Source organism: Micropterus salmoides, unplaced genomic scaffold (genome assembly GCF_014851395.1).
Source record: "Micropterus salmoides isolate LMB-PRFRI ecotype aquatic unplaced genomic scaffold, ASM1485139v1 Ms_hic_scaffold_9, whole genome shotgun sequence".
NCBI lineage: Eukaryota > Metazoa > Chordata > Actinopteri > Centrarchiformes > Centrarchidae > Micropterus > Micropterus salmoides.
This window is the reverse complement of record NW_024044681.1, coordinates 16,257,833-16,284,644: the sequence shown is the minus strand read 5'-3', so window position 1 is coordinate 16,284,644 and position 26,812 is coordinate 16,257,833. Positions and strand designations below refer to the sequence as shown.

General features: G+C 39.3%; 2 protein-coding genes across 6 annotated transcripts; one reads left to right on the top strand and one right to left on the bottom strand.

Moving 5' to 3' along the window:
* Nucleotides 1–5,368: 5,368 nt before the first annotated feature.
* LOC119895693 (solute carrier family 22 member 5-like) lies at nt 5,369–12,993 on the top strand. 5 transcript variants are annotated; one of them, XM_038708964.1, is made up of 12 exons: nt 5,369–5,456; nt 7,118–7,382; nt 7,844–8,026; nt 8,910–9,013; nt 9,477–9,631; nt 9,807–9,978; nt 10,183–10,315; nt 10,466–10,566; nt 10,895–11,109; nt 11,535–11,717; nt 11,899–12,034; nt 12,879–12,993. In XM_038708964.1, the coding sequence occupies exons 2-12, from the start codon at nt 7,176–7,178 to the stop codon at nt 12,958–12,960; spliced, it is 1,671 nt and encodes a 556-aa protein (XP_038564892.1). In that variant the 5' UTR covers nt 5,369–5,456; nt 7,118–7,175; the 3' UTR covers nt 12,961–12,993. The 5 variants fall into 5 exon arrangements, with proteins under 5 accessions (XP_038564892.1, XP_038564889.1, XP_038564894.1 ...); XM_038708961.1 differs by having other exon boundaries at nt 11,899–12,046; XM_038708962.1 differs by lacking the exon at nt 5,369–5,456 and adding an exon at nt 5,853–5,949 and having other exon boundaries at nt 11,899–12,046.
* On the bottom strand, nt 12,675–26,500 carry LOC119895694 (solute carrier family 22 member 5-like). The gene is made up of 10 exons (XM_038708967.1): nt 25,600–26,500; nt 25,027–25,130; nt 24,286–24,440; nt 23,990–24,161; nt 22,905–23,031; nt 20,095–20,192; nt 18,650–18,864; nt 18,185–18,367; nt 15,079–15,214; nt 12,675–13,677 (listed from the first exon to the last, which is right to left on the bottom strand). Exons 1-10 carry the CDS (start codon nt 25,996–25,998, stop codon nt 13,593–13,595), a joined length of 1,674 nt encoding a protein of 557 aa, XP_038564895.1. The 5' UTR covers nt 25,999–26,500; the 3' UTR covers nt 12,675–13,592.
* Between the last annotated feature and the right edge of the window lie 312 nt (nt 26,501–26,812).

The window sequence follows — 26,812 nt, the reverse complement described above, 5'->3', positions numbered from 1 at the left end:
ACTTCAATACAATGTTGGCTCAACTACAGATGTCGTTTATTAATTTGTTACTAGCTTTTCACTGTCCTTTTTAACAATATCACCTGTGCCCGTACCTTTCTCTCCTCACCTCTTGCTGTCACTGTCTCTAGTGTGTGTGTATTATACAGTCAACCTCATTTTACCTTCTGTTCTCTCTCTTTTCTGCACGGGGATGTAGCTGACTCATCTCTTGGACCAGATGCCGTGTGGTTGTGTGGTCTGCTCTGCTCTTGTTACTTTAACAAGCATCAAAGTAGTTTGGGTCCAAGCTGCTTAACTCAGAACAAAGAACAACGGAGCCACAATTCTTCCCCACCTGGCTAATCCACAACAGAATCAATTGCAAACTAACAAGTAGCTTCCCAAAGCAACGTTTTTTCCTTTACAGACTGGTAACGTAACTGGGCATTATTATAGCTTCACAAATCTTAACTTTGTACTTGGCAATTTTAAGTTGCTTTGGATAAAAGCGTCAGCTAAATGAAAATGAATAAATGGGAGCGAGCTGGTCTGCACAGATTTTCAGGCAGGATGGTGACACACCATCTGGGCTAGGAGCCTTCCTGATCTTCTGCCTCTGGAAGAGCTGGCTCACATCCTCTTCACAGATCATGAGTGCAGGTGAGGGGTCAGAAGGGGCAGTGACATCGTGGCAGTGGGGAAAGGTGACTGTTTGAAGATGGTGTTGGAGTGGGTGAGAGGTGTTCTCAAATCTACAGTAAAACCTATTCAACTCATCAGCCAGTCGTTGAGGACCAGCAGTGTTGGAGGATGGTCTCTTGTAGTTTTTGAGTGTCTGCAGGCCTTTCCACATTGATGCAGGGTCGCTGGCTGTGAAGCTGTTTCTGAGCTACCTACTGGACTCTGTCCCCACTTCTGAAGGCCTCCGCTTTGATTTGAGCAGCCTGAGTTTTGCTGTGAACCAGGTTTTTTGGTTGTTGGATGTGCGGAAGGTTTTAGTCGGCACACACATCCTCACAAAAACTGATGTAAGATGTCACAGTGTCAGTTAGTTTGTCAGGTCAGTGGCTGAAGCCTCAAAAACACTCCACTCAGTTCAGTCAAAGCAGGCCTGTAAATCCAGCTTTGACTCGTGGTCCATGTTTTCACACTCTTTACAACAGGTTTAGCAGATTTCAATTTCTGCCTGTATGTCGGGATAGAATGAACCAGACAGTGATCAGAGAGTCCCAGGGTTGCACGGGGAACAGAGCGATAGGCGTCCTTTAATGTAGTGTAACAGAGGTCCAATGGGTTAGTGTCTCTGGTGGGACACTTAATATGCTGTCTGTACTTTGGAAGTTCATGGCTGAGGTTTGCTCTTTTGAAGTCCCCGAGAACAATGAGCAGGGATTAGTTATCTGGTCAGCCAGGTGTACTAACGCCTCACTAACACAGGCCTGAGGTGGACTATAAACGGCGACCAGAACAAACGAGGGAAACTCCCGTGGTGAATAAAAAGGTTTGCAGTTTATGAATAAGGTCTGAGGACTGCATGATTTCTTCAACACTGTGACATCTGTGAAGAAATCCATGAGTAAGAGTAACATTATTTCCTGTTGCGGGAATCCAATGGTCGAGATTGTAGGCAAGGTGCAAACTACGGGGGAGCTCGACTCCCCTTAACAAGACAGTAGCGCCCCTGATGGATCATGCGTAAATAGATTTCTATAGGCTATGTGTTTCTGCTTTAACGATTTACTTTCCTGATCAGAGAGGCTGCTGTCAGTTCATCTTGACTGACCCTGTCAGCTTGTCAAGAGATTCAAATAATCAATGACGTAATGCTGCTGTACCTAAATGCGTAAATGTGCAAAGCGTCTTTCTTGATGGGGAGACAATTCATTCTATTTCACCCCCCCCACACACACACACACACCTGCTATTAATCAGAAGGTTAATTTTAATGACAAAGACCCAGCCACATTACTAGAACCCACCTGTCACATCTTACTATCAGAATAATGCACCCATTAAATAGCAGTTAAAGTAACTCAAAAGTAACGCAAAAGTAGTGTAAATCATTACAATTCAGAGACAGTAATATTATAATATAACTAATTACTTTCAAATGACAGTAACTAGTAATCTATAATGTATTACATTTTGGAAGTAACTTGCCCAACACTGCCAGACAGGGACGGCAGAAAGTTTATATACAAAAAACAGAAAGCATTACAGAGCGTAATCCAGAGGCGGCTGTCTGCGGCGCCATCTTGGCTGTATGAAGTGTGTTGAAGCATGTATCAAATTGCCACTTCCACATGACTCATGAAATCCGAAGCCTTGTATAGTTAATTCTGTAAAATGTCCTTGGGTTTCATGAAAGGTGCTAATTATTATTATTATTATTATTATTATTACGTCACTGAAACACCAGAAAAGATTGACCAAAATGAGTTTTTGGCATTATAGATAATTATAACACAGGGAAACCTTTTACAACATCATTTACACATTGTGGCAGGTAGCAACATGTGGGCTACATTTCTTGCAGCACTTCAATGAGTGAGCAAAGATCAAATACAACATTGCAAGGTTTTATGTGAAGGTACTGAAAGATACATGTACTGTAAGGACACACTAAATGTCGCCATTTACAATTGTCAGTGCCCTTTGCCTGCATGTCATCCCCTCTCTCCCACATTTCCTGTCTCTCTCTTCAGCTGTTCTGTCAAATAAACGGTAAAGCCCATTTCCTTGCGCAGTATGACACCATACACAATACAGGGATAGGATAGGTTGTTTGCCACAGAAATTTTACCAATAAAGTTTGTGTCATTGTGACTGTGAGGTGGTGAATGGGAAACAGGAGCTGAGCAGATGCAGCAGATACAGGCTGGATGTGGTCAGAAATTTCTCTGCTCAGGGATTCATTCCTGACAGAGATGTCAACCTCACTGACCTGGAGCAGGAGGGCTGTGTGGACGGGTGGAGCTACAGCAGAGACATCTACCAATCTACCATAGTCTTTGAGGTGAGTGTGTACATGTACCTATATGTGAGTGTTTGTTGGTCTAGTAATAGTTTATAGGTAGCAACAGTTAACAAATAGTTATAATTGAAAGTTACAGAAACATCATTATATTCATTGATTGTTATTTAAAAAGGCTATATTTGCCACCTTCAATACAGAAAAATAAGAAACTAAAATAGGCCTGCCGCAGTGGGGGCCACAACCTTCCGGGGCCCTGCAACAACAAGCCCGATGGTGTGCCAGTGGTGGGATATCATAACTTAAAACATGTTTTCAGGAAAGTGTTAAGATTGATATCGATGGACATTATAATAAGCTATCTGCTATTGAAATCATTGTGAACAGATGCACTCAGTCTCTCTCTATCACAACTCAACAGACTTGTGGTCATTTTATCATAGCTAAATACACAGCTATGACAATAATTAACATAGGCCAACAATGTGTGACAGTGAGAAAAAATAGGATGTGAACTGTATTAACTTATTAAATCAACATGTTCATAACTAATTAACTAAAAAGAGGCTAAAACAAATGCTTTAATAGAATTCGATTGGAAAGACTTTTGCAAAGGATTTTCCATGAACATCAGTGTAGTAGGCCTTGTATGTCTTTCAAACAGCTACAGTACAGACTGCTCAAAGTTGAGTGTGATCAAAAGCTAATGAGAATCTGTTCTTGCTGTCACTTTGTTGGTCATTCTGGAAAATATCCTTTTCACATAACTAGTGGATGCAGAGATGTTTATGACGTGGCTGTTGATGCACAGGATGAGAAATTGCTAATGAACTTGAGTAATTACAATAGGGTGGCCTGAACACAGATTTTGGCTAAAATATTTGTCATTGCTTGCAGTAATACCATCCAAACAATTAAAACCACACATTAATAACCTGTCTACAAACATTTCTAAATTTAATTTATGACCATTTTAATGGTTGGTCAGTATATATATATATATATGTATTTATTTTTTATTTAGCCTTTTGTTAATTCTATAGTATTGCGATGCAATTCTATAGACTGGTTAACACATAGTTGCTCATATTATTCACCTAGGCACTATATTTTGATAATTAAATGTGTATCTTATCTCTTATAAATTAATGCTTATGTGTCTGACTGTATACCTCAACCTTAAAAAACAAATCATACCATAATGTAGGTGTAAGGTTTAGCCCCATGGTGGAAAGAGGAGACATGGACATGGAGTTCTTCACCTGGTGCTTCAATTTATTTTTAAACCAGATGCGTGGAAAGTGCAGTTGTGCAAGTGAGGTATTGTAAAAATATATCAAAAATTAACAAAAACAAACAATGAGAAAACTAAGTATATACTATTCAAAATTATCATTAAAAACTGAGATTACACAAAACAAAACCTATATCAGCCCTGACTATTGCGCTCCAGCACATGTGCACTTCCAGGCCAAAGCTGTTCTCTCCAGGGGGGCCTCTGCCTCCTTCCTTTATACCAGAAGCCCCTCCTACAAGACAAACCAAAGTTAATTGACAATCAATTAAACACCATTATGTTATCTCAACCATCAAACACATCTCTGGCTACATCACCACACAACAAATCAACTAGAAAATCAGAAATGAAATGTTACCGGCTAAACAAAAGCTTCTCAAAAGAGCAACTTTAAGATACTCCCGTACACCCCTCTGTACTGGCTCACACTTGGACCATTCCAGGTCTTCTCCCTATAAATGACTCCACACTCCATCGTTTCCTGTTTGCCCCTTTGGCCCAGATCCCTGCTTGATGAGGAGAACAGGTTAATAAAACACAAACACTTGAATGACCTTGGGTAAATCCCATAAGCTAAAATAAATTACTTGAAATGAACTGTGTATGTGTTGTATTTATCCAACCATGATTTCAACTCCTCTGACCAGTACTTATATGAACTGACATGAAATGACAGGCCATGTGTCCATTGATGCTAGCCCATATGCTAAGGGTAACCGTCCTATGCTAATGCTCAGCTAAGGTTAGCTTAGCATGCCAAGACCAACACTGCTGGCTTCAATGAAGGCATGTGGTAGCCCCATGACAGTAGGAATGTGATTTATTTAGATTGTAACACTGCCTCCGCATGCTGTCACACGTCTGACAGGCCACCGTGCGCCACACAGGACACTGGCCAAAAATTTGTGACCCGACCTTATTTGACTGCGACTGGACTTGAACCTGACGGTATTAATCAAATCAACAATGGTAGCGAGTATTACCATAGACTATTTACCCAATCAGTGACAGAAACGGGCGAGTCTATACAGAAGGCGGGCGGGATGATTTGCATGGGATGCTGCTATAAAGACAACTCGGAAATACGGGTAAAAAAGCGCGACCCATATTATTTAGTACTATTTAGTTCTCAAATACGGGATGATTCCGTATTTTAAGGGAGGGGTGGCAACACTATGAGATTTGGATACCCATGGGATTACAGTAAGTAAATTAGGCCTAATGTAATTTGATCCCATAGACACTCAACAATTGAGCCAAAATAGCCTAATAAATGCTGTTTGGCACAACTTCAGACTACACCAAATACATAAAAAAGGGTCTAATCTTATGTATTTATTAATTTATGACTCTAGCAACGTGGAAAAGACAGTAAGCTATCTCTCTAATAATTTCTTAACCAAATCACGCACATTTAGCCTATTCTATGTGATCTTTTGATAACTAATGCAGGCCTAATAATGTAATATTTTCCCTTCCTGTCACTGTAACATCTTGGGCCGCCTCCCACTTTGAAGACCTCTGCTGGGGGGGTTGTTTTCTGTAGTGCGTTTCATTTAACGTTATTTGCCCAGTGAGCAAGCTCCAACTAGCTAACCGGTTTACAGACTATTTAAATAACGAAGTTTTTCACGAAAATCTCAGCCGTCATTTACAGAAAGTGGTTCAGCAGCATCAGCCAGTGAACCGCGGACAGGTGTGGTTTCATGTTTGTGACTCTGCAGTTGTAACATTTAAGTTAGTGTCAGTGTGTTTGTGAATTGACTAGTGTAATATTGCTGGCTGGCTAACCAGTGTTAGCTCGCTAGTTGAGTTGAGATAAGCAATCACGTGACTGAGGATTTCTGACCGCTTGGGAAGGCCCTTCATGCAGCTTGACCGTTTTTAAAGTTTTATAGCTAAACTCTGTGATCTGCACGTATATGTAAGTCGGAGAGGAGAATAATCGAGAAATATGGCGGTGAATCTTAGAAAGACATTATTATATGCATGTAACAGTAGGCTATAATAGGCTAATTTCATGATTTTGATCACTCCCCGATCACGACATTGCAACCTTTTTATATACAGTCTATGATTGCAACTCATAAAATTTCACATTAACGTTAATATATTAACGATAACCATGAAGTTTAAAAACATGAGCCCACAGTGGTGTATGTAGACATTTTGCACAATAACATCTGTAGGCTAATTTATGCAGCACACAGTTTTAACATTAACACTTAGTTTTTTTTGGACTTGTATTGCACACATGAGACTCTGGGACCTCTGCATATTTCTGGCCCATCTCACTTACATATCTTCCCAATTAGTTTGTTTGCTTTTTCCTGGTGTTCAGTATTTAAAATGTGTTTAATCTCTTTTGTGAGAACTCAGTAATTTCCTGCTTCCCCTGACAGTTAATAAGCATCTTGTTATTTTCACCTTTACCCTTCTCAAATGATCTGTGGGGCTCTAGTCACGTACACTTCCTCCTAGTCTCCTCTTAGACCCAGGTGTTTCCCATTTCCGTTAGCCATCCGATCTGTCTCAGTTGTCATCTCAGTGTTACGTTCTTGATGAGGCCTGAATATGGTTTTACAACCTGGCTTGTCAATAGTTCATATCTGGTTAGGCCTATATAGTCATTTCAACATTCCACATGCACAAATCATATTACTTATTGTAAACAAAAACAGAGATCATGTTTCTGGTCACTCCAGTAACGGTTTGCTGAGTTTTCGCAATTAGAAGTTCCCACAAAATAACACAGAAAACCCTCCCTTTCACTTTTTTCTTGGCGTGCATGCTCTATCTAGTACAGGGTGTGGTTAGCTGACAGGTGAGTTGAAGGCAGACGGGTTTGTTTTTTTCTGTTGCAGTTGAAAACAGTGGTCTACAAGATAAAGACTGCGGAGGACGCAGTTTGGATTTGGCACTATGAAGAATTATGATGATACCACAGCGTTCCTGGGTCAGTGGGGACGTTTCCAGCAGATTGTCTTCTTCATGCTCTGTGCCAGCATCTTTCCCAATGGATTTGGTGCTCTCTCTGTTGTCTTTGTGACCGACATTCCCAGACACCACTGCCTGGTTCCTGAGGTCAACCTGACCCAAGATTGGCACAATGCCATCATCCCGTTGGAGGTAATAAATTTTTTTAACACATCTCCTAGAGTAAAGGTACCAGTCACATTGCATTTCCTGTGACTACTTAATAAAGAAAGTTAACTTGTGTTTTGCCAGTGAAATGCTTTTATTGTGAAGCTGCAGTAGGAAATCTTCAGCTTGCATTAGCAGTAACCTAACCAGCATCGCGTCGCCACAGACACCCAGTTCATACTGAAAATATAAAAATATAGCAGTATTTCATCAGTGGGCTCAGAGGCTTCATCATTATTGTGTTACTTCATTCAGGGATTGATAGTGAATTATTATTCCAGGGTTTTATATGAAGGTACAGGTACTGTAAGGAGTATATGGAGCCATTTACAGTTGTCAGTGTCATATTGTTGCTTCACAGTTTCAGTTTCCTTGCGCAGTATGGCACTGTACAGGGATAGGTTTTTTTCCCACAGAAATAAAGTTTGTGTCATTGTGACTGTGAGGTGGTGAATGGAAAACAGGAGCTGAGCAGGTGCAGCAGGTACAGGCTGGATGTGGTCAGAAATCTCTCGGCTCAGGGATTCATTCCAGGCAGAGATGTCAACCTCACCGACCTGGAGCAGGAGGGCTGTGTGGACGGGTGGAGCTACAGCAGAGACATCTACCAATCTACCATAGTCTCTGAGGTGAATGTGTACATGTACCTACATGTGAGTGTTTGTTGGTCTAGTTTGAGCCATAGTGTAGAGGTAGCATCATTAATAGCATAGTAAAAATAATAGCAACTGAACTGGTGGCTACAGTTATAAAAGTAGTTGTATAAACATCAGTATAGATGCAGTGGAATTTTCTCTTTTTATACAATGCTGTTTCACTACATAATTAGTCATTAAGCCTTACTGGGATCCTTGAGAAATGTGGGTAAAGTCCAAGTCAGTGAGAATGTGTGAATGATTAATATAATGCTTGAAAAACAAATAAAGACAGACTCTGTTAGGGAGAATCAAGTAAATAGAGCAGGTGGAAAACTTTAGCTGCTTCATAACTTCATTGAGATCTATGGATTTTATAGGTGATAAGTCACAGTGATCTCTGTATAGTGTGTTGGTGTGAAGAAGGGATCCGGCCAGTGGTATTCTTAGAAGAAATGTATTTGTCTTAAATATTCATTTAGAGAAGCTTAATAAATCATCACACTAAAGGTGAAAATAGCAATAAATAGATCATTTAATGCAAACAAATTAACGGTATAATTGGAAAGATAACAGTGTTTGTTTATTTTGCAATGATGAAGTCTTCAGTTGATAAAAGCTGATATTCCTCCAAATATCCCATTCACTCATCATCCAAGCATATTCAGCTGTTTCTACCAAAAGAAATAAATTCAAGCTGCAGGTGATCAATGTTGCCAAGTGGCTGAGGAACATAGAAGCAGCAAAAGATCCACATTTTATCTCAGAAGTCGGGACCAACAGGGCTAAAAGGCAAATGAAAAATGGACTTATAGGTCCATTACTGGTCCATGTATTTGATTTGATTTGTTCAATTGTTCATGCATGGATATTCCAGTTTGACCTGGTGTGCAGTGAGCAGTGGAAGCAGCCGTTTACCTCTACAGTTTTCTTCTTGGGAGTTCTTTTTGGATCCTTCTTCTCAGGGCAGCTCTCAGACAGGTACTGAAAACACCATCTGACAATGAAATGATACACACAGCAGTTGGAAAAATACTTTTTTTTTTATTTAGCTTGATGAACTTTTGCTCTAATTGAACAGTGTAGAACAATATTTTTTAAATCTATTTTCTAATTCTGATATCTAAAAGTATTTTTAATTGTTACTGAAGATGTCCTTAATCTATTTTTGCCTAAAGAAAACATGTCCGATTTATAAGTTCAGGTACTTTTCCGCAGCCTGTAGGCTACTGTAAACCTTCATTTTCTAAAAGCTGTAATACACCCTTTTTAGAGTGCGAGTGTAAAGAGTCAGCCTTTTCTTCATTATTAAGTTACTTTCTGTGACATTGTTTTGTAGTGTTTTGTCATGTAATGCTGCATTGCATATGTTCTTAGTACTTTTGTCTTTTTTGAAATCTTGTATTTATTTAATGTTATTTCATTGTTTGACTTCTCACTCTAGGTTTGGGAGAAAGCCTGTTCTCTTTTTAACCATGGCAGTCCAGACAATGTTTACCTTTGCTGAAATCTTTTCACCTTCTTGGACGGTGTTTGCCATCCTCTTCTTCATCAATGGTCTGGGACAGTGCTCCAACTATGTATCTGCTTTTGTGCTGGGTAAACGTGAACATTTCGTGCTCTATTATAAACAAATAATACTTTAATATTGTAGTCAGTGCTTTTGAATAATTGTGTACATATATGTGTCTTACTGTATCGCTATTTATCACAAATATTTTCACTTTTTACCTGCACTCCTGTAATGCATTTCTCTTTCTCTCTTTTTGTGCAGGTACTGAAATCTTGACTGGAGATGTGCGGGTCCTGTTCTCATCTATGGGTGTAGGTCTGGGCTTTGTTTTCGGCTACATGATGCTGCCTCTCTTTGCTTACTTTTTTAGAGCGTGGAAATCTCTCCTGTTGGCTCTGTCTGTGCCTGGCCTGCTTTACCCCACCCTCTGGTGGTAGGTTGGACTAGAAATGTATTCATGGGAAATTTACCCTACCTTGCAACATAAATGTCATGATTTTGCTGTTGTCAGGGGGCATAAATAGTAATTTGGCTCTTTCAGTAGAGAAATGATTGAAACTTGCTATCACCCTCTTTGCTGCATTGTCTTTTAAGCCCCTTCTGAAGCTTTCTGTTTCTCTGTTGTGTAATGAGGCAGGTTCATCCCGGAATCTCCTCGGTGGCTACTCTCTCAGGGAAGAGTGGAGGAGGCCGAGGCCATAGTGAGAAAGGCTGCTACAAAGAACAAAGTTGAGGCTCCACGGGTCATCTTTGAAGATTACAGTGCACATGTAAGTACAATTCACTCCGTAGGGAACATGTACCAAATTCCCAATTCTTTCAGCAGTTGTTAAGATATTTCATTCTGGTCCAAAGTGCGACAGAACGACCGACTAAAACACCACAAACTGCTAGCGAGACTGATGTTTTGTATCTTGCAGGCTGATGAGACAAAGAAACACCCAAAGGAACACTACAATGTCTTCAGCCTGCTGAGGACAAGAAACTTGAGAAACACAACTGTCATTCTGTGCCTGGTATGGTCAGTATCCATTCTGAGCATTTCAGTCACCCAACAAATAACTCAGTTTTAGGCATTATTAACAGTTGCAGCACTGATTTCTCATGGCTGGTCAGAGGGCTGCCAATGGTAACTTATTGGAGAGGACCAGTGTCCTTGCTCTAAACATTATATTAGTGTGATTACTTGTTTTGGTAATGTTTATTGTATACGTTATTAAAATTTCCATCCAGTAACTAATCACTGTTAGAACTTAATTATATGTTCTTCACCTCAACTCTGTACATTTACATTTCTAAATCGAATTTCTATTCAAACATCTCTGTTGTCTGTATCACTCTCTTCCCAGGTTCGCTCTTAGTATTGGATACTTCGCCCTGTCCCTGAACACATCCCGACTTCATGCTGATCCTTATATCAGCTGCTTCATCTCAGCAGCTGTAGAGGTACCAGCATACATTTCCAGCTGGCTGGTGATGAGATACCTACCAAGACGACTGTCTGCCATCTGTATCTTGCTCCTTGTCGGAGGGTCACTGTACTTCATTCAACTGGTGCCTCAAAGTAAGCAGTGTCATATATTCAAGCAAACTTTTTTAGACCTTAAAAGAATACTCCACAAATTTCGCATTATACTCTTATAAAACTGTCAGACTCACAAGGGACACTTTAAAAAATTTATAAAAATTTATACAGCAGAACCAGAGATATCACCATTTTTACTCCACACATTATTCTTTGTTGTCTTTTACGTTACCCACGATGCAACTCTATCCCCAAGTTCAGCCCAAGATTCGGGTGTGTTAGGAACTCTTAAAAGTAGGCGGAGGACTAAACAAAAGCTCAGGGGAAAATGGCTGCTTCAAGTAAAGGCAGGAGTAAAATAATCTAAACAGTACATGCATTTAATCTGTTGCAGAGAGGATTGTGGACTTCTTTCTCTTATTTTGTTCCATTCTGTTCTCACACAAACCATTTCTACCTTTTAGGTTTATCAAATCTATCTGTTGCTCTGGAGATGCTGGGTAAATTTGGTATCACCACCGGTACAGCCCTGATGTTTGCCTACACTGCAGAGCTTTACCCAACAGTACTCAGGAACACAGCAACAGGCACATGCACTACTGTTTCCAGAGTGGGCAGCTGCATTTCACCTTTTTTGTTACAGCTGAGTGAGTAAACTGGTCTTAAATAGTAATTATTAATATTTGTCTAACCAGGATTTATCATGGCACATGCATCTGATTTCACCTATATGTAGTTTGGATGCTCTGTACACACTAATGAATTCACCTGCGTACATGCAGGACCCAGGTCTCTAACTCATCCTAATTTCCCTTTCTCCTTGTGCAGGTATATACTTTAAGTACCTGCCTTATATTACATTAGGGACTCTGGCTGTTGTGTCTGCCTTTGCCACTCTCTTCCTTCCTGAGAGTTTTGGAAGACCTCTACCTGAAACTATACAACAGATGCATAAGAGAGAAAGGTGGGTTCCTAGGTGGGTTCCTACATACATTTTCAACTCATTCTTCATCTTCTAGATCTTTACTATACACGGTATATTTTTATCACTGTCATTTCAAAGCAAGAAGGTCCTTTCAAATCTCAGCCCTGGTCCTTTCTCTGTGGAGGTTCCGGGTTCTCCAAAGTAATTTTTATCTAACAATCAGGTTTTGTCCCACATCTAAACACATGGGACAAATGTGGATTTTAAAAAGTTGCATGTTTGACAACCTGCAGGCTTGGGACCATTGCTGAAGAAGAAATACCATTAGATTGTTAATAGATTTTGAGAAGAAATTCTGAACTATTGTAAGAAGAAAGTGATCATTTTGAGAAGATACAACTTTTTAAGTAATGTTTTGTTATAAGACTATAACAACCAAAATGCTGTATGTATGAGTGTCTTCTTTATTTGTACTTATATTTTGTCCAGTTTATGTTAGGATAGTGGTATTTCTTTGCATAAGGAATTACAGTCACCATAGATGAATAAACTACATAGTTGTTGTACTTAAACCACCAAAATGTGTAAAATATATTACCTTTAGTGTGTGCATGAGCTTTTTCCCCATACAGACCCACCTCATATTGGATGTTCACACAAGAAAGGAGCAACAAAGAGATGTCACAGATAATTTTTTTTAATATACCCACCAAAACCAATCATCAATGTCAATCATTCTTTGCAATAAACACACCTGTTCTTGATGATGATAATGAAGTTGGTAGCAGTGAAAAAGTATTCAAACATTGCAGCTTTTTCACTTTTCTTCTTAGCTGAACACTAAACCAAATGAGGTTTGTTTGTTTGTCTTTTATCCCAACAGCATAAAGTGCCCATTCATCACCAGAAAAGAACATTCAAAACCTGTGGTGCTCCTTGAAAGTCAACTCTTACAACTTACATGAATGAGTTATAATAAATATTGTTACTGAGTATCACTCCTACTGTTTACTTACCTAAATTCTTAATCAAAATGTTTATCAGTAAATTTCAGTCACTACAAGTGGATTTAATCACCTTTTAGTAAGAATTGAAATTAGAATTTAAAGCTTGAGTTATACATGAGCATGTTATCTTGAATCACAAAGATGTATATGAAATATTCACTAGAAGTGTGAAATGTGAAGCTAAAGGTGCAGTTGTATGATCAAACTGTAAATAGGCTACTGGTTCTGATTAAAACTTTGTTTTATGTATATATGTACTGTTTTTTTTTTTTGAATGACTCTATTTTCATTCTTCACTACAGTGAGCAGCATTACTATGTGAGTACGGTAACAGTTGCATTGGTGCCGAGCATCTATAATGCATCAAAGACTGCACTTTTCATTTGACAGTATCTTGAGACTGTTGCAGAGAAAACATTACTCCAGTTTTGTGGAGATATTTTAAAGCACCATTATATTGTTTGAATAACTGCCATGTTTCTTGGTCCTGTTGAAGTCACATAATTTCACAAATCCACTGACCACATGGACGGAGACATGATGTTTGTCCAGTTATTCGCCTCAGGCCAGATGTCATTGCTGCTCCTTGTTCAAAGGGCAACACAAGACTTCCTTTCAGCAGTGTTGTCCCCGTCTTCAGTGTGTGTGAGTGTATACGGTGTCTTTTGACAACATCTAGAGTAAAAAAAAAACAACACAGGGATACAGTTACAGTAATGATTCACAGAACACAGACACCAAACATTTCTGTTGGGTTTTTAAACTTAATGTAGTTCTAATCTAGAACACCATATGCTGGGCCCAAAATACATGGCAAACATTTTTTTAAATCAGATGCCCTGTCTACTTTTAAATCTCTAATAAAGTGGCGTATGAATAAACCATTTTACTTAAATTGTGTTGAGTCAGGGTGGCTGGCTGATAAATGAAAGCAGCATCTGACAGAGATACAGTGTAGGTTGTGGAAGCTGAACTCGCTAGGTGCAGGAATGTAATTTACTAAATGACCGTGTCACCAAAAAAACTTCCATAAAACTACTATATTTTTGACCAAGTTACAAACAGTGATGTGTCTAAAGCATCTTTTACTGCAATGTGTTGTATATTCATTGGAATCTACTTTGGGTTTTTTTCTTTATCTTTTTAAAAGAAACACCATTTTGGGAAATATGCTTATTTGCTTTCTGTTGGAAAATTAGATTAGAAGATCAATACCACTCTTATATCTGTCCGTTAAATATAAAGCTGGAGTCAGCAGCCAGTTTTCTTAGCTTAGCAAAAACACTGGAAACAGGAGGAAACTGCTAGCCTGGCACTGTTGGAAGGCAACAAAATCCACTTACCAGCACCTCTTAAGCTCACTAATTAATATAGTTTACCCAGTTTTTTTAATCCATACAAAAAATTATGTAGCAAAATAGAAATTTGCAGTAAGTGTACAGACATAAGAGTGGTATCGATCTTCTCATTAAACTCTAAGCAAGAAAGCAAAGATCCTTATATCCCAAATTGTCAAACTGTTCCTTCATGTTCAGTTGGGTTTGTTATAGTGTGATTTAATTGGTTACACATAATTGTGGCTAAAAGAAATATGAAAGAAATGGGCCTGGTGGGTGAAAGCTTGAGTGCAGATATAAAAAAGGGCAGATGAGTGCACATCTTGGAGAGCAGAAGTTACTTATTGAGTAACTCATGTTTTTATGGTCTGTTGAGCTGTAGACAAAAAAAAAGACAATCAAAGGGCAACTGTCTTTTGTGCTTGTGTGTAAACATACAATAAAGTTAATCATTTAAAATCTTGAACAACAATTTAACCAGATGAGTATGATAGTATTACACATAAAATCTTAGCTATTGGCACATGACATACAAATGACATATTAAACATAATAAACATAATGCTGTGTTTTCTATCAACTAACACTCAAGATTATTCTTCTTAATGACAGTAGAAAATCAAACCCAGACAAACTTACTGAAACTAAGCTCAACTATACAAAAATAATTAATGACCAATACAAATCTACAATAACGCTGGTATCTAGGAAACTTCATGACAGGTAGTAGTAGTCTTACCCGGGGAAGTGTTGCATGTGAGTGATGGTGTCGGGCAGAGGCATTCCATAGCTCTCAGGCAGCAGGAGACTCAGCAACCCCGTCAGAGCTGTAAGGGTTCCCATGAGGATGTAAGGCAGTGAAATGGAATAGTTTCCTGTGGCAACACATCAAAGGAGGAGACGGTGAAAAACAACCCTGGTTACAATGGTACTATAGAGCAGTTAAAAACAAAAAGACAAAAGGTGGAGAGAGTAGTTTTATGTGGCTGCATCAGTCCAATCCACTAAATCGTAAAAGAAAGTTTGGGATTTTCAGCCGACTGTTCTATCCGATCTGAGTGCTAATTAAGCTTTTATGTTTTTGTTCTAATGAGTTTTGTTGTTTTGTTTCTGTAGAGGCACCAGCTTCTTGTTAGCCTCTTGTTTCTAACAGTGTTTAGTGCAAGTAAGATTTAAGAAAAGCAGATTTTCTTAAAGGTACAATGTTATGGTGGTAATGGCTCAATGGATAAGACTTGCCTTTAGTATGAGAAACCCAGGTTCGATTCCCACTGTGACCCATCCACCATTGTGTCCCTGAGCAAGACACTTGGCCCCTAGTTGCTCCAGAGGCGTGTGACCTCTGACATGTATAGCAATTGTAAGTCGCTTTGGATAAAAGCATCAGCTAAATCAATAAATGTAATGTAAATCTGTGAGATTTGGCCAGAATATTACCGTATTGGTCCAAATATAAGACGACCCTGATTCTAAAATGACCCCCCCCCCCCCCCCCTTTTTTTTTCAAGGCTCATTTTTGGAAAAATACTTTCTAAAGACCAAATCTTGTTGTAATAAAGAAAATAATTTTAAAAATAATTCACATTGAATAAAATAAAACATGTTAGGTTGTTGTTTTAATATCTTTAAAAAAAATAAAAAACATTTTCTATATCTTTTTTAATGAAATTGTCACATTTAAATTACATTTCATATGAAAAGATAGACCTTGGCATCATAACTCCTCCTAGACTGTTGGTTAACTTGACCAATTTTTGAGCCACTTTGTTCGACTATCGCTGTGTCTCTCTTCAGGGAGGGCAACATGTGATTTTCCAATTTTTTTTAAAACAGAATTTGAAGAAGTCTCTATGTAGACGTCTATGTATTGTGTTGCAGAGATATCGACTGAAATAAGCATGCTAAACTGCTAGTCCAGTCCATCGTATGTTAGCCTCAAGAGACAACAGTGAGTCACTGTAGTGTCCAATCTGCCCTCAGTCCAACATATAGACCTGCCCTGAGGGCTTTTTGATGACTTGAACATACAGTAGCATGCAGTTAAAGAAATGTGGTTTGATGTGGAACTCAGAATGTTTCTTTTAGACTGGAAAGTAACATCTGATGTTGGCTATTTAGTGAAACTTGTCAGTTAGTGAAACCATTCCGAAAAACATTTGATGTATAGTTCTGATGTGGCTGTTTGTTTACTACTATGGTTTTGCTAAAACATCAACTATAGGCCTATGCAACACGTAAAGATTATAAGATAGTAGAATTATACTGACCGGCTCTTAAGAGTTTAGTTGAATTTTGTATATTCTTGCCCTGGCCTTAGCTTTTTTTAAATAACTGATCACTATAAATTGAGATTATATGGATGTAGAAGTTGACCAGTTCACCATATTATAATGACTTGGCATTACTGTTAAGCTGATGATACACGGAGCAACTTTTAGAGCAATGGTGCTGGGCAATTGCCGTCAATGGTAATGAGTAAAGATTACCACCATAATCCCCTTCCCCCACCACTCCGCCACCCGTCCTGCCCCGCCGCTATCTGTTCAAAACATAGTCGGACTTGACATCAGCAAGATTGCCCAGCAGCATTGCTCAAAAAGTTGCCTCGTGTATCATCAGCTTTATGAGATGAGGCAAGATTGGAAGTTTGGAAAGCTTAATACACATTTTTGAAGACATTGCATTGGTTTATTAAGCCTATCTAACTGTACACAATCTTGAACAGTGTCATCGCTGCAAATAAGTAGAGCTAAATCAGATAAAAAGCATCTTTCGACCAAAAGGTTTCAGGTACCACCACCAGGAACCAGAGTTTCTAAACTAGACCTAAAAGTCTGTTTTGCACGTTCTTGTTTGCATCGAAAGAACAGTGAAGATTGGGCAATGATAATGTTAGGATACAGTATTAGCTCAGTGGTTACTACTTGTGTCTGACAGCAAAAGTGCTACTGGGTTTGAGCCCAACCCATCTGGCTGGGGCCTCTCTGATTTTTCATGTTCTCCCACAGTGCAAAAACAAGCCGGTTAGGTGAAGTGGAAACTCTACATTCCCTGCGAGTGTGAATGTGTTTGTCCCAGTGTGTTAGAGCAGCCGGCCTCTCGCACCCGATAACCCTGAACAGGATAAGCGATTTAGATAATGGATGAATGCTCATATTAGTCCTTGAAGATCATACATGTAGTATTTTATATTTGTCTTCAAGGGAAAGTCAAAATATGCCAGAGATTGTGGTTGGCATGATGCTTAGTGACAGTATAGGCAGGATTCTCTTTTTCTGTGAGGTTTGCTCATGTAAATGTTAGAAGTCTGATTCACCAAACTCACACAAACTTGCATTTAGGTAAGATTAAGGTATCATAATTCTTGACTCAAATTTTTTTCTTCTGGAGAAAGAGATACTATCTGTACATGATTTATAAAACAGGTCTGGACTGCTTGTGAATTTCATTTGTACCAAAGAGAACATTCTAAATATGAGAAAATTGGTGAATGTCACAAACTCTCTTAAATCTCATAAATGAGTAGTTCTTGTAAAAAGACCCATTGAGGTTAGATCCAGGAAAATCAAAGACACAAAAGGTTTGTATGTTTGAGTGCTCTCATCTGGAGCTCAAGATAGAGAAAATGAAATATATGTGTGTATATGTAAAGTAAAAGGAAATTTAACAGTTCTGATAATGCAGAAGATATCATCAGGACGCACATTGGTGTTTTTTTATGCAACTGAAGGAGAATGAAGAGTGAGCTGGACACGTAAGATGCCTGCCTAAGTACTACCAAGCTCGCACATAATCCACATAATCCAACAAACAGCTCATGAAAATGAGTGACAGAACATCCTTACTTAAGTAAATGAAGTATGGGGCAATGATGCTGCCTATTCTGGAGGCCATGGAGCAAGTGCCCACAGCTGTATTCCTCAGTACGGTTGGGTAGAGTTCTGCTGTGTACGCGTACAAGATAGCAAATGCTGTCGTCACTGCAAACTTCCCCATCATCTCAAGTGTTATGGCTAGAGAAATCTGGTCTAGGGGGAATAAAGCATTCAATTATTAGAGTTTACATGCAAGTTAGTTAAATTTGCTGAACATTCAAACTAATTCTGCGTGGTGGATTCAAATGAGAATGTCTAAAGTTAAGTTAGTTAAAGGATATATACGCATGTCTGAATCTGCTTTCATATGAGCAATTAAACTAAATGTTCCTTCTTACATGCAATATAATAATCTTACATAAACAAACGAGAGAATGGCAGAAATTAAGCTTATATTAATCAAATGTTAGAAGGTTGCACAGTGAAATGTCATACTTGATGGTATGAGCTGTATGAAGAGTAGAAACAATCCTCCCATGAAGAGGGTTGCAAAAAGACTCAGTCGTCTGGAACACCAGCGAAACATAACCCATGACAAAGTGTAGGCTGGCATCTCTACCACAGCTGATAGGAAACAGTTGAAGTACGCGTTACCATGAAGGTTCGCCGTGTTCAGGGACAGGGCAAAGTAGGCAATGGTCACGGTGTTCCTGTGGGGATAATTGTTAAGCATAAATATAGGGTATGCGCATGATGTCACAGAACGCAGTTACGCTCACTGAGTGGCAGAAAGACAAGCAGCAGTGTTAGCTTGAATCAGCTAAAACACAAACAACACATCTAAAATGGGAAAGAGCTGGACCACTGGTTCTTTGGTAAGCAGCTAGGATCACTGTCAAGTCCAACTGACTTTAATTTGAGCAAATAATAACTTTTTTTACTCCCAGTTTGCTAAACAGATGTAACAGATGTTTTGCCACTCAGTCCAGCGTGTTGAGGTGAGGTGACATCAACGCATACCCTCTATAACTAACTAAAAGATGTTTATTATGCTGTGTAGCTTTACGGTATGACATAGCAGTGTAGTCAGAAACATGATGTCACGTGTGCCCACGACTAGTTTTATCAGTCTTCTTTGTCTGTATATATAAAAGCAATAGCGTTGGTCAAAACAATGTGGTGATAGGCTAATGTTCCCAGCAAGTGTGTCTCTTGATAACAATCAATCAGATAACACTCCGTTCAGCCACTGTGGATATATCAATGTCTAAACTGATACTTTTAAGGACTAGTATAGAGAATATAAGAAGACTACTTAACAGGAATATCTGTGTGCAGAAAGTTAAGATAGTTATTTTCAGAAGAGGCAGAATTGTCACAAGGGGAGAGATTTACATGGCAGTTAACTGTACTAAAAGAATAAAAACCTTGAGCTGTAATGACAGACATTAAATGAGAAGAACATTTCGCTTTTGCATCCTTGATTCTTTGGATGGTGGACCATGGAAGTTCTTCAACTGTAGAAAACACAACATGCAACTTAGAGCTTATCCCCTTGCTATGATTAGCTCATGATTTTTTTTTCAAAAGACTTAATGAAACTGTTTCTAAAGCAACCAAAAATCAAACTGCATCTGTTTTCAGACGGAGCAAGGAAATGATAACAGGATAAATAGAGCCATACTGTGCAGTTACATAAAACATGATTTTGATCTTGGTTGCAGGCTTCACAGCACTTGACAGGTCATTATGTGTTGTTAGCGAAATGGGCTGACGTGGTTAAAGGTGGTGCATGAACAGGCTGAAACTGTGTGTGCATGTATGTGCGTTTTTTAAAGCGTAACAAATGCATGTCTGCATGCGTGTGTTTAGGTGTTCGAGTTGTGCATGCGGGGTCACTGTGCTGAATGTGAAGGTCAGATGGGACAGCAGGGACTCACCAGACCAGCCACAGCGTGACAGAGATCCAGCGGATGTTTCGAGAACGAAGCAGGTCACAGATGTTGTGGGGCTTCCTGCTCTCAGATTGAAGTTCTTTCTGTGGGGCAGCAGAGCACGTGGAACAACAAACACTTTACAAGCAGAGCCATCACTCTGGAAATCATTTTCATTAGAGAGAAGCTGAACACATGGCCCCTTGCTGAGTGAACACATTCATGTACACATGTTCACATATCGTACCCAAACACCTGGATCAGGATTAATTGAGGCAAATGTGCAATGAAAAAATGTGGGGGCAGAAATACTGATCTAGACTGAGAAATCAGGCAAAGTTAACTTACTGCAGATGTATTGGTGTACATGTATGCTGATAAGTAACATGAAATTGCAGAAAACCAAGCAAGGTTTGAGGCTATTAAAAAACAATGTCACCATTATATAGTTTATCTTTAAAAGCAAATCAAAGGGATTCGTATTAAAATTGTTTATGTTCAAATTACTAATTAGAGCTTCGTGTTGGTACATAAATGAGTCATTTGACCAAAGTGGAGTTCATTTTGTAATTGTGGGAGATTTTCATAAATAAAAGAAATCTGTCTTGCGGTTGAGAGTTGGATGCCAAATGAAAGCCAAATTCCTAATCATTTACCGACTTTGTTCCAATTTTGACTATCCAATTCATTTTTATTTATATAGAAAATTTAAAAACAAGGCTTACAAAGTGCTTCACAAGGAATCAATCATAAAACATTCAAAACACATAGAACACATAAAAGCATTGACAACACACAAACCAATGCATCAGGAATTATTTAAAGGCAACAACAAAAGACCACAAAGCTCTCATGATGGATTAAAAGCCAGGGAATAAAAGTACATTTTCAGACAAGTTTTATAAGTTTCAATGATGGGAGCCATTTCGACTTGTGGAGGTAGCTTATTCCATAGTTTAGGTCAGGGGTCTGCAATTAAGTCAGGCTAAATTTCTTTTAAGCCATTAAATGGCGGGCCAGAATAAAGTCAAATTATTTCAAATCCCTGTATACTCATGTGCATGTTTAGCTCAGTAGGGGACTCCTGTTAAGAAGATTGGAAGATCAATTCCAATTAACTGTTTTTATTTTTCCCCCTTATAACTTGATTATTAGCACACTTTTTCACACGCTCACAATAAGGCACGTGCTGCAGAGTGTGTGCGCCCGGCCTTTGATCCGAATTCATGGACGCTTATTTTCATTTCCCTGAGGAAATTCAGGGTGCGAACTAGCAGAACCAGGAGAGCTTAGCTCCCCCTAATAAGACATCAGCTCCCCTAAAAGCATGATTTGTGATATTTTGGGGGGTCTCTAAAATATTGACAGCATGCTTTATTGACATTAATCTTATCGTGGATCATGCGGAGCGTCAGACTTCATCCCGCCAGAGGAAACAATCACTGACCGACCGCAGCGGGCCAGTTGCCCCGCGATCTCCTGTCAGTGGTCCGCCCCACTCCCTCTCCGGTTCTGACAGGCTGTTAACGGTTCGTGATCATTGGCTGGATGAATATTACGCATGATCCATGCACTACTGCAACTGAGGGCTCTCCGCAGCGCAACTTTCTACATTCTTCCCAGAGGTGTGTCAAGCAAACAAGAGACTCTTTTGAACTCTTCAAAGTAAAAGCTTTCAATAAACTCAACATAAAGCATTGCTGCCACATCACTTAAGAGAAAGTGATTGTGTGAGTAACTGTATCTGTCATGACTGATATCTATTTCAGCACCAGCCGCTATCAATTTATTTATTTATTATTGTTCTGCTATCAAAGCAATCTGGCCGTGGGCCAAATATTATAGCTGGTGGGCCGGTTCTGGCCCGCAGGCCGCCTCTTGCCGACCACTGGTTTAGGGGCTACTGCTGAATAGCAGCCACGAGGGAGTGTAGACTTGTACAAGGTCTGGAATGTAATGAGGTGCCAGCCCATTTAGTGATTTAAAAACAAACAGATCTTAAAATGTTTCCAGTTAAAAGACAAGCAGCGGTGTTTTAGACTAACTGTAGGCCTATTGCAGTACAATGCTGTTTACTTGAAACAAACAAACAACAAATTTCATATTTCTGATATTCTCTGTAATGTATTGGACTTAATTGATAACCCTTCCAAAGCCTGTCAGTAGCCTACAGCTTAATAAAAGGAACATATTTACATTATCCATACACCATTGCCCAGTATCTGTATTTAAAATCTTTTTGCATATTCTGTTTATAATTACAGTCATGGATTTGGGTTGCTGTTCCCATGACGTCAAAGCCCTTGACTGACCTTGGTCTTTTGAGCTTTGTCTGTAAACAGGAGAGCTGGAAGAGCTGGACAGCCAGAAATCATCTTCAAGCAGGTACAGTCGAACCCAGTTTCAACAGACGTAAAGTAACTTTAAAGCTATAGTCACATTTATAAGGAATGCTGAGAAATAGAACCACATTGTCCTCCCAAACACATGTTTAAAAAATAAGACAGGTCTTCAGTAATTCCACCATAAACCAAACTCTGAGAAGCAGTCACTGGAAGCAATCTGAAAAGAGATTTAACTCTCTCCCTCCCTCTCCCTTCCCCCCAATAACTTCAATAACCTATGTACACTCTACTGTACTGTACACCTACATCTGGTTACCACAAGAGACAGGAAAGTGCCCAGCATCTTGCCGTTTTTGCACTTACATAAGCAAGTTTTTCAGTGAGATCTTACCTGTTAAGGACCATAGAGAACCTTTGAGACAGGTGTCGTTTGTTATCATGTTAAAAATAAAAACTAACTCATAAACTTACCTCAGCTTGTGTAAAAATGGTCTGTGGAGCCTCAACATTATTCCTCTTAGCAGCATCTCTCACTATGGCCTCAGCCTCTTCCACTCTTCCCTGAGAGAGCAGCCACCGAGGAGACTCTGGGATGTACCTGCCTCATTACACAATAGAGGGGACAGAGAGAGACAGAGGTTCAGTACCCTGGAACAGAGGAAAACATACTGTACAGAAAAAGTACAATTGAGGCATTTCTTATAATACTAAAATGGGTGCCTCCATAAAAGTAAAACCTACCTAACACTTGCTGTAAAGCTTTCATTACGTTGCTATAGGCTGATGCTGTTGTGGTTATAAGACTGGCAATACATAGTGGCTCAATCAATGCATATTTATTTATTCATAAGAAAAATGTCGCATATCAAACTTTAAAATGCAACAAATTATTATTTTTATTAGCGATTAATCTGCCAATTATTTTATTAGTTTAGTCAATAAATTGTAAAAAAGAAAAAATAAGTAGTGGAAAATGTCCATCACAAGTTTCCAAAGTCTAGGGTTACGTCTTCAAATTACTTGTTTTGTCTGGCCAACAGTATAAAACGTGAAAACTGTTCACTTCCTTTTCAAAGAAGCTAGATAAAGATTCACATTTAAGAAGTGGGACCATTTGATTTTGGCATTTATGTTTAAAATATGACTTAAACAATGAGTTGTCAAAATAGATGTTGATAAATTGATTCAGTCAAACCTAACTAACTTATTACTCAACTAATTGTTTCAACTCTAATATAGTGCAAAACTACTTCTATCTAGATAGATATTTTTGCAGGAATGATGCCAATTCATTAATTGACAGCCAAGACAGCTATTTTACATCTGTTATCCATGGCCAGATGTTAAAAGGCACTGAGAAAAATGACACATGAAGAACTGAGAATGATCAACACACTGGAAAACTCAGGTTGCCACCCCGAATCTACACTGTAAGGACTGTTACACCTGTCAGCATTGCAGAAAAATAATTTCAGCTGACATCATAGATGACCAAATAAGTTACATCAACTATTAAAAAGAAGAAAAACCCACACTGACAACACAAACCCACCTACCACCAGAGAGGCACATAGAGGAAGCCGGGCAGGGTGAGTCCTAGGAGAAGCATCCTCCAGTCTCTGATGAAGAAAGCTAATAACGGCAGAAGCATGTAGCCCCCACCAAAGAAAAGACTCACGCCGGCGGTAGAGAAAATTGTCCGTACTCGTTGGCCTAATATCTCTGTTCCTAAACACAAAAGAAAAGGGATGAATTCAAAACACAAGGAATGCACTACAGTGTTGTTTGCAGTATCGTGAACAATTTAGCAACTAAATAGGATCTGAATTTGGATAGAGATGAATAAAAGTACCTAGCACAAAAGCAGCCACATAATTGGAGATTTGTCCCATCCCTACAACAAAGAACACAGCGCAGAACACGGGCCAGGACGGAGAGAAGACCTGGATGAGTGTGAACACTGTCTGTACCGCCATGGTAACAAACAACACTATTTTTCTCCCATACCTGAAAATGATACAAAGCACAGATAAATGATCAAGTAAACATGCTGTGTAAAAAGTCAACCAACCTACTGTACAGTATGGTTCACTCTCACTGCTCTCATTAACCAGCAGTGGGTAGCTTCTTTTCACCCAATAAACCCACTGTACACTACCTGCATGGCACCAAACGGCAGATAAAGTAAGCGACTAGCTGGTGAAGAGTCAAACATAAAGCAGCTAAAGAGCCAGATCTTTAGCTCTTTCTCCAGGCTGACTAAGTACCAAAGGTGTGAAATGTCCTTTGCGCAGCTTTTGTTGCTTTTGCAGATTTTGCTTTCTGTTCCACTGAAAACTGTACCAAGAAAAAAAAAGTTCTTGTTGTAAATTACTGCTATTGTTGGAGTGTTGAGTTGTACAGGATTTTTTAAGTCAAAATCTTAACATATAAATCAGTAAAAGATCTATTCATTGCCAGTGCGAACGAAGGACATGCTGAACTACATTATCTTACCACATGCGTGGATTTTTGTTTATGCAGAAAACTGGTTGTGGTGATGAGTGACATGTACATTTTGAAATAAAATTAAGGTTTATCTTTTGTCCATAACCTGTCAGAGAGCTGTCCCGAAATGAAGGAGCCAGTGAGAACTCCACAGAAGAAGAGAGAAGAAGTCAGCGGGTTCTTCCAACTGTCATCACACACCAGGTCCCACTGCAAACACACACACACACATGCAGCACCAAGGTCATTGTACACAAAAAGTGTTGAATCCTGCAGTTGCAATTTCTTAGAAAGTCAAAAAAACTAGCACAATAATATAGGCATAGGCCTATAATAAAATAAAATAGATACATTCAGATTTTATAATGTATTGAGACTGTTCTTAATTCAAATATATGGTCATTTTATGGCTTCATTTTCTGGTGTTGTTTGTGTCTTCATTATTATGTCCAATGAGGACAAAATATTAGAAACACCTGTGTTAACTTACGCAAAGTAACATGGAATAGCAAAAGTTTAATATCTGCAAATGGTGAGGCTTTTTTTGTTGCTATTTGACAAATGTGGCTCATGCTATAGCCTATGTGTTGCCTGTGGCTTTATACTCAGTAACTTCCTATAGACTGTAACGCCAGCGATGGAGCATCATCCGCTAAATTTAGGAACAGCGCAGACAAACCTCGGACGTGATTGTAGAAATGTACACGCTCTGGTCATACTCCCACCCGTCCAAGCAGCCTTCTGTTGCCACATTAGACAGGTTGACATCAACGCCGGGCAGCAAGCCTCTCTCCGAGAAACTCAGGATGTCTTCAGTTTTGTACCTGGTGCACTTGCTCGGCACCAAAGCGCCGCCGTGGCTCTCCTCCTCCAGCGGGATGCTGCTGTTCTTCCATGCGGCGGTGAGGTTGGCGTACGCGGGAATGAGGCAGCGGTGGTGCGGCGTGTCGGCGAGGAACACGATAGACAGGCCGGTGAAACCGTTAGGGATGATGCTCAGACAGAGGAGGAAAAACACCTGCTGCTGGAAACGTCCCCATTCCCCGAGGAAGGCGGTTGCGGCTTCATAGTCGGTCATGTTGTTTGTGGTAGCTATTGGGCTGGCCTGCGTTGCGGGCGGCCAAAGTGGGGCAGAGTTAAAAGCAGACACGAATAAAGGACTTTGGAGTGGGCATTTCAAAAACAGTGGTTTTGTTTCAGCTAAAAAACCACCCCAACCACCCTAAACCTTAACGGATCTGTAAAGGCACAACCCCTGATCCAAATAGGCTGAACCAAAACACAGAAAAAGTCTAGTATGATCCCAAAATGACTAGCTTGTCTTTAATTAGGCCATAGTTCACACAATCTAAGTTCACACTAAAATAAAATGCCACACAATAATAATGCGTTGTTGTGCTGTTAAAAGTTTTGGACAGGTGAGAAACACATATGATGTGTAGCCTATGTGGAAATATATCATATAGGCCTATTTCAGTTTACTTAAAATCACAAGCTGTTGACCTTGTGTTTATATATAATTTAATTAGCAAAATAAGTGGAATCATACATTTTTTTATCGTTCTTTATTATAATTCTATATCAACTTGGAATAGCTTAAAGTTTGCCCATCTTCACCTCATCATCATTTTCTTCATAATAATTAGAATAAAATGTAATAATTACAATCCACATACCTACTTCATTATGCAGTTGCCTACATGAGGGTGGGGGAACCATACTATATCCTGTATCTGCTTATATTTTCCATTAGTGATCCCTTCTAATGATCTAATGTAGTGTCCAAATAATAAAAAATTTATATAAATTACTTCTAATGTGGCCCAATAGTCAATCCATCAGTCACACAAATAGAGCACAGCAGACTTGGCCTCTCTCCCCTACACTGGTGA

Coding starts and splice junctions, on each gene's coding strand:
- LOC119895693 (XM_038708961.1), top strand. CDS start 7,176: ATGAAGAATTATGATGATACCACAGCGTTCCTGGGTCAGTGGGGACGT. Junction 7,383..7,843: donor ATGCCATCATCCCGTTGGAG/GTAATAAATTTT, acceptor TGTGACTGTGAG/GTGGTGAATGGAAAACAGGA. Junction 9,632..9,806: donor TGTATCTGCTTTTGTGCTGG/GTAAACGTGAAC, acceptor CTTTTTGTGCAG/GTACTGAAATCTTGACTGGA.
- LOC119895694 (XM_038708967.1), bottom strand. CDS start 25,998: ATGACCGACTATGAAGCCGCAACCGCCTTCCTCGGGGAATGGGGACGT. Junction 25,131..25,599: donor TTTCTACAATCACGTCCGAG/GTTTGTCTGCGC, acceptor GTGTGTTTGCAG/TGGGACCTGGTGTGTGATGA. Junction 24,441..25,026: donor TCGGGACAGCTCTCTGACAG/GTTATGGACAAA, acceptor TATCATTTTCAG/GTATGGGAGAAAAATAGTGT.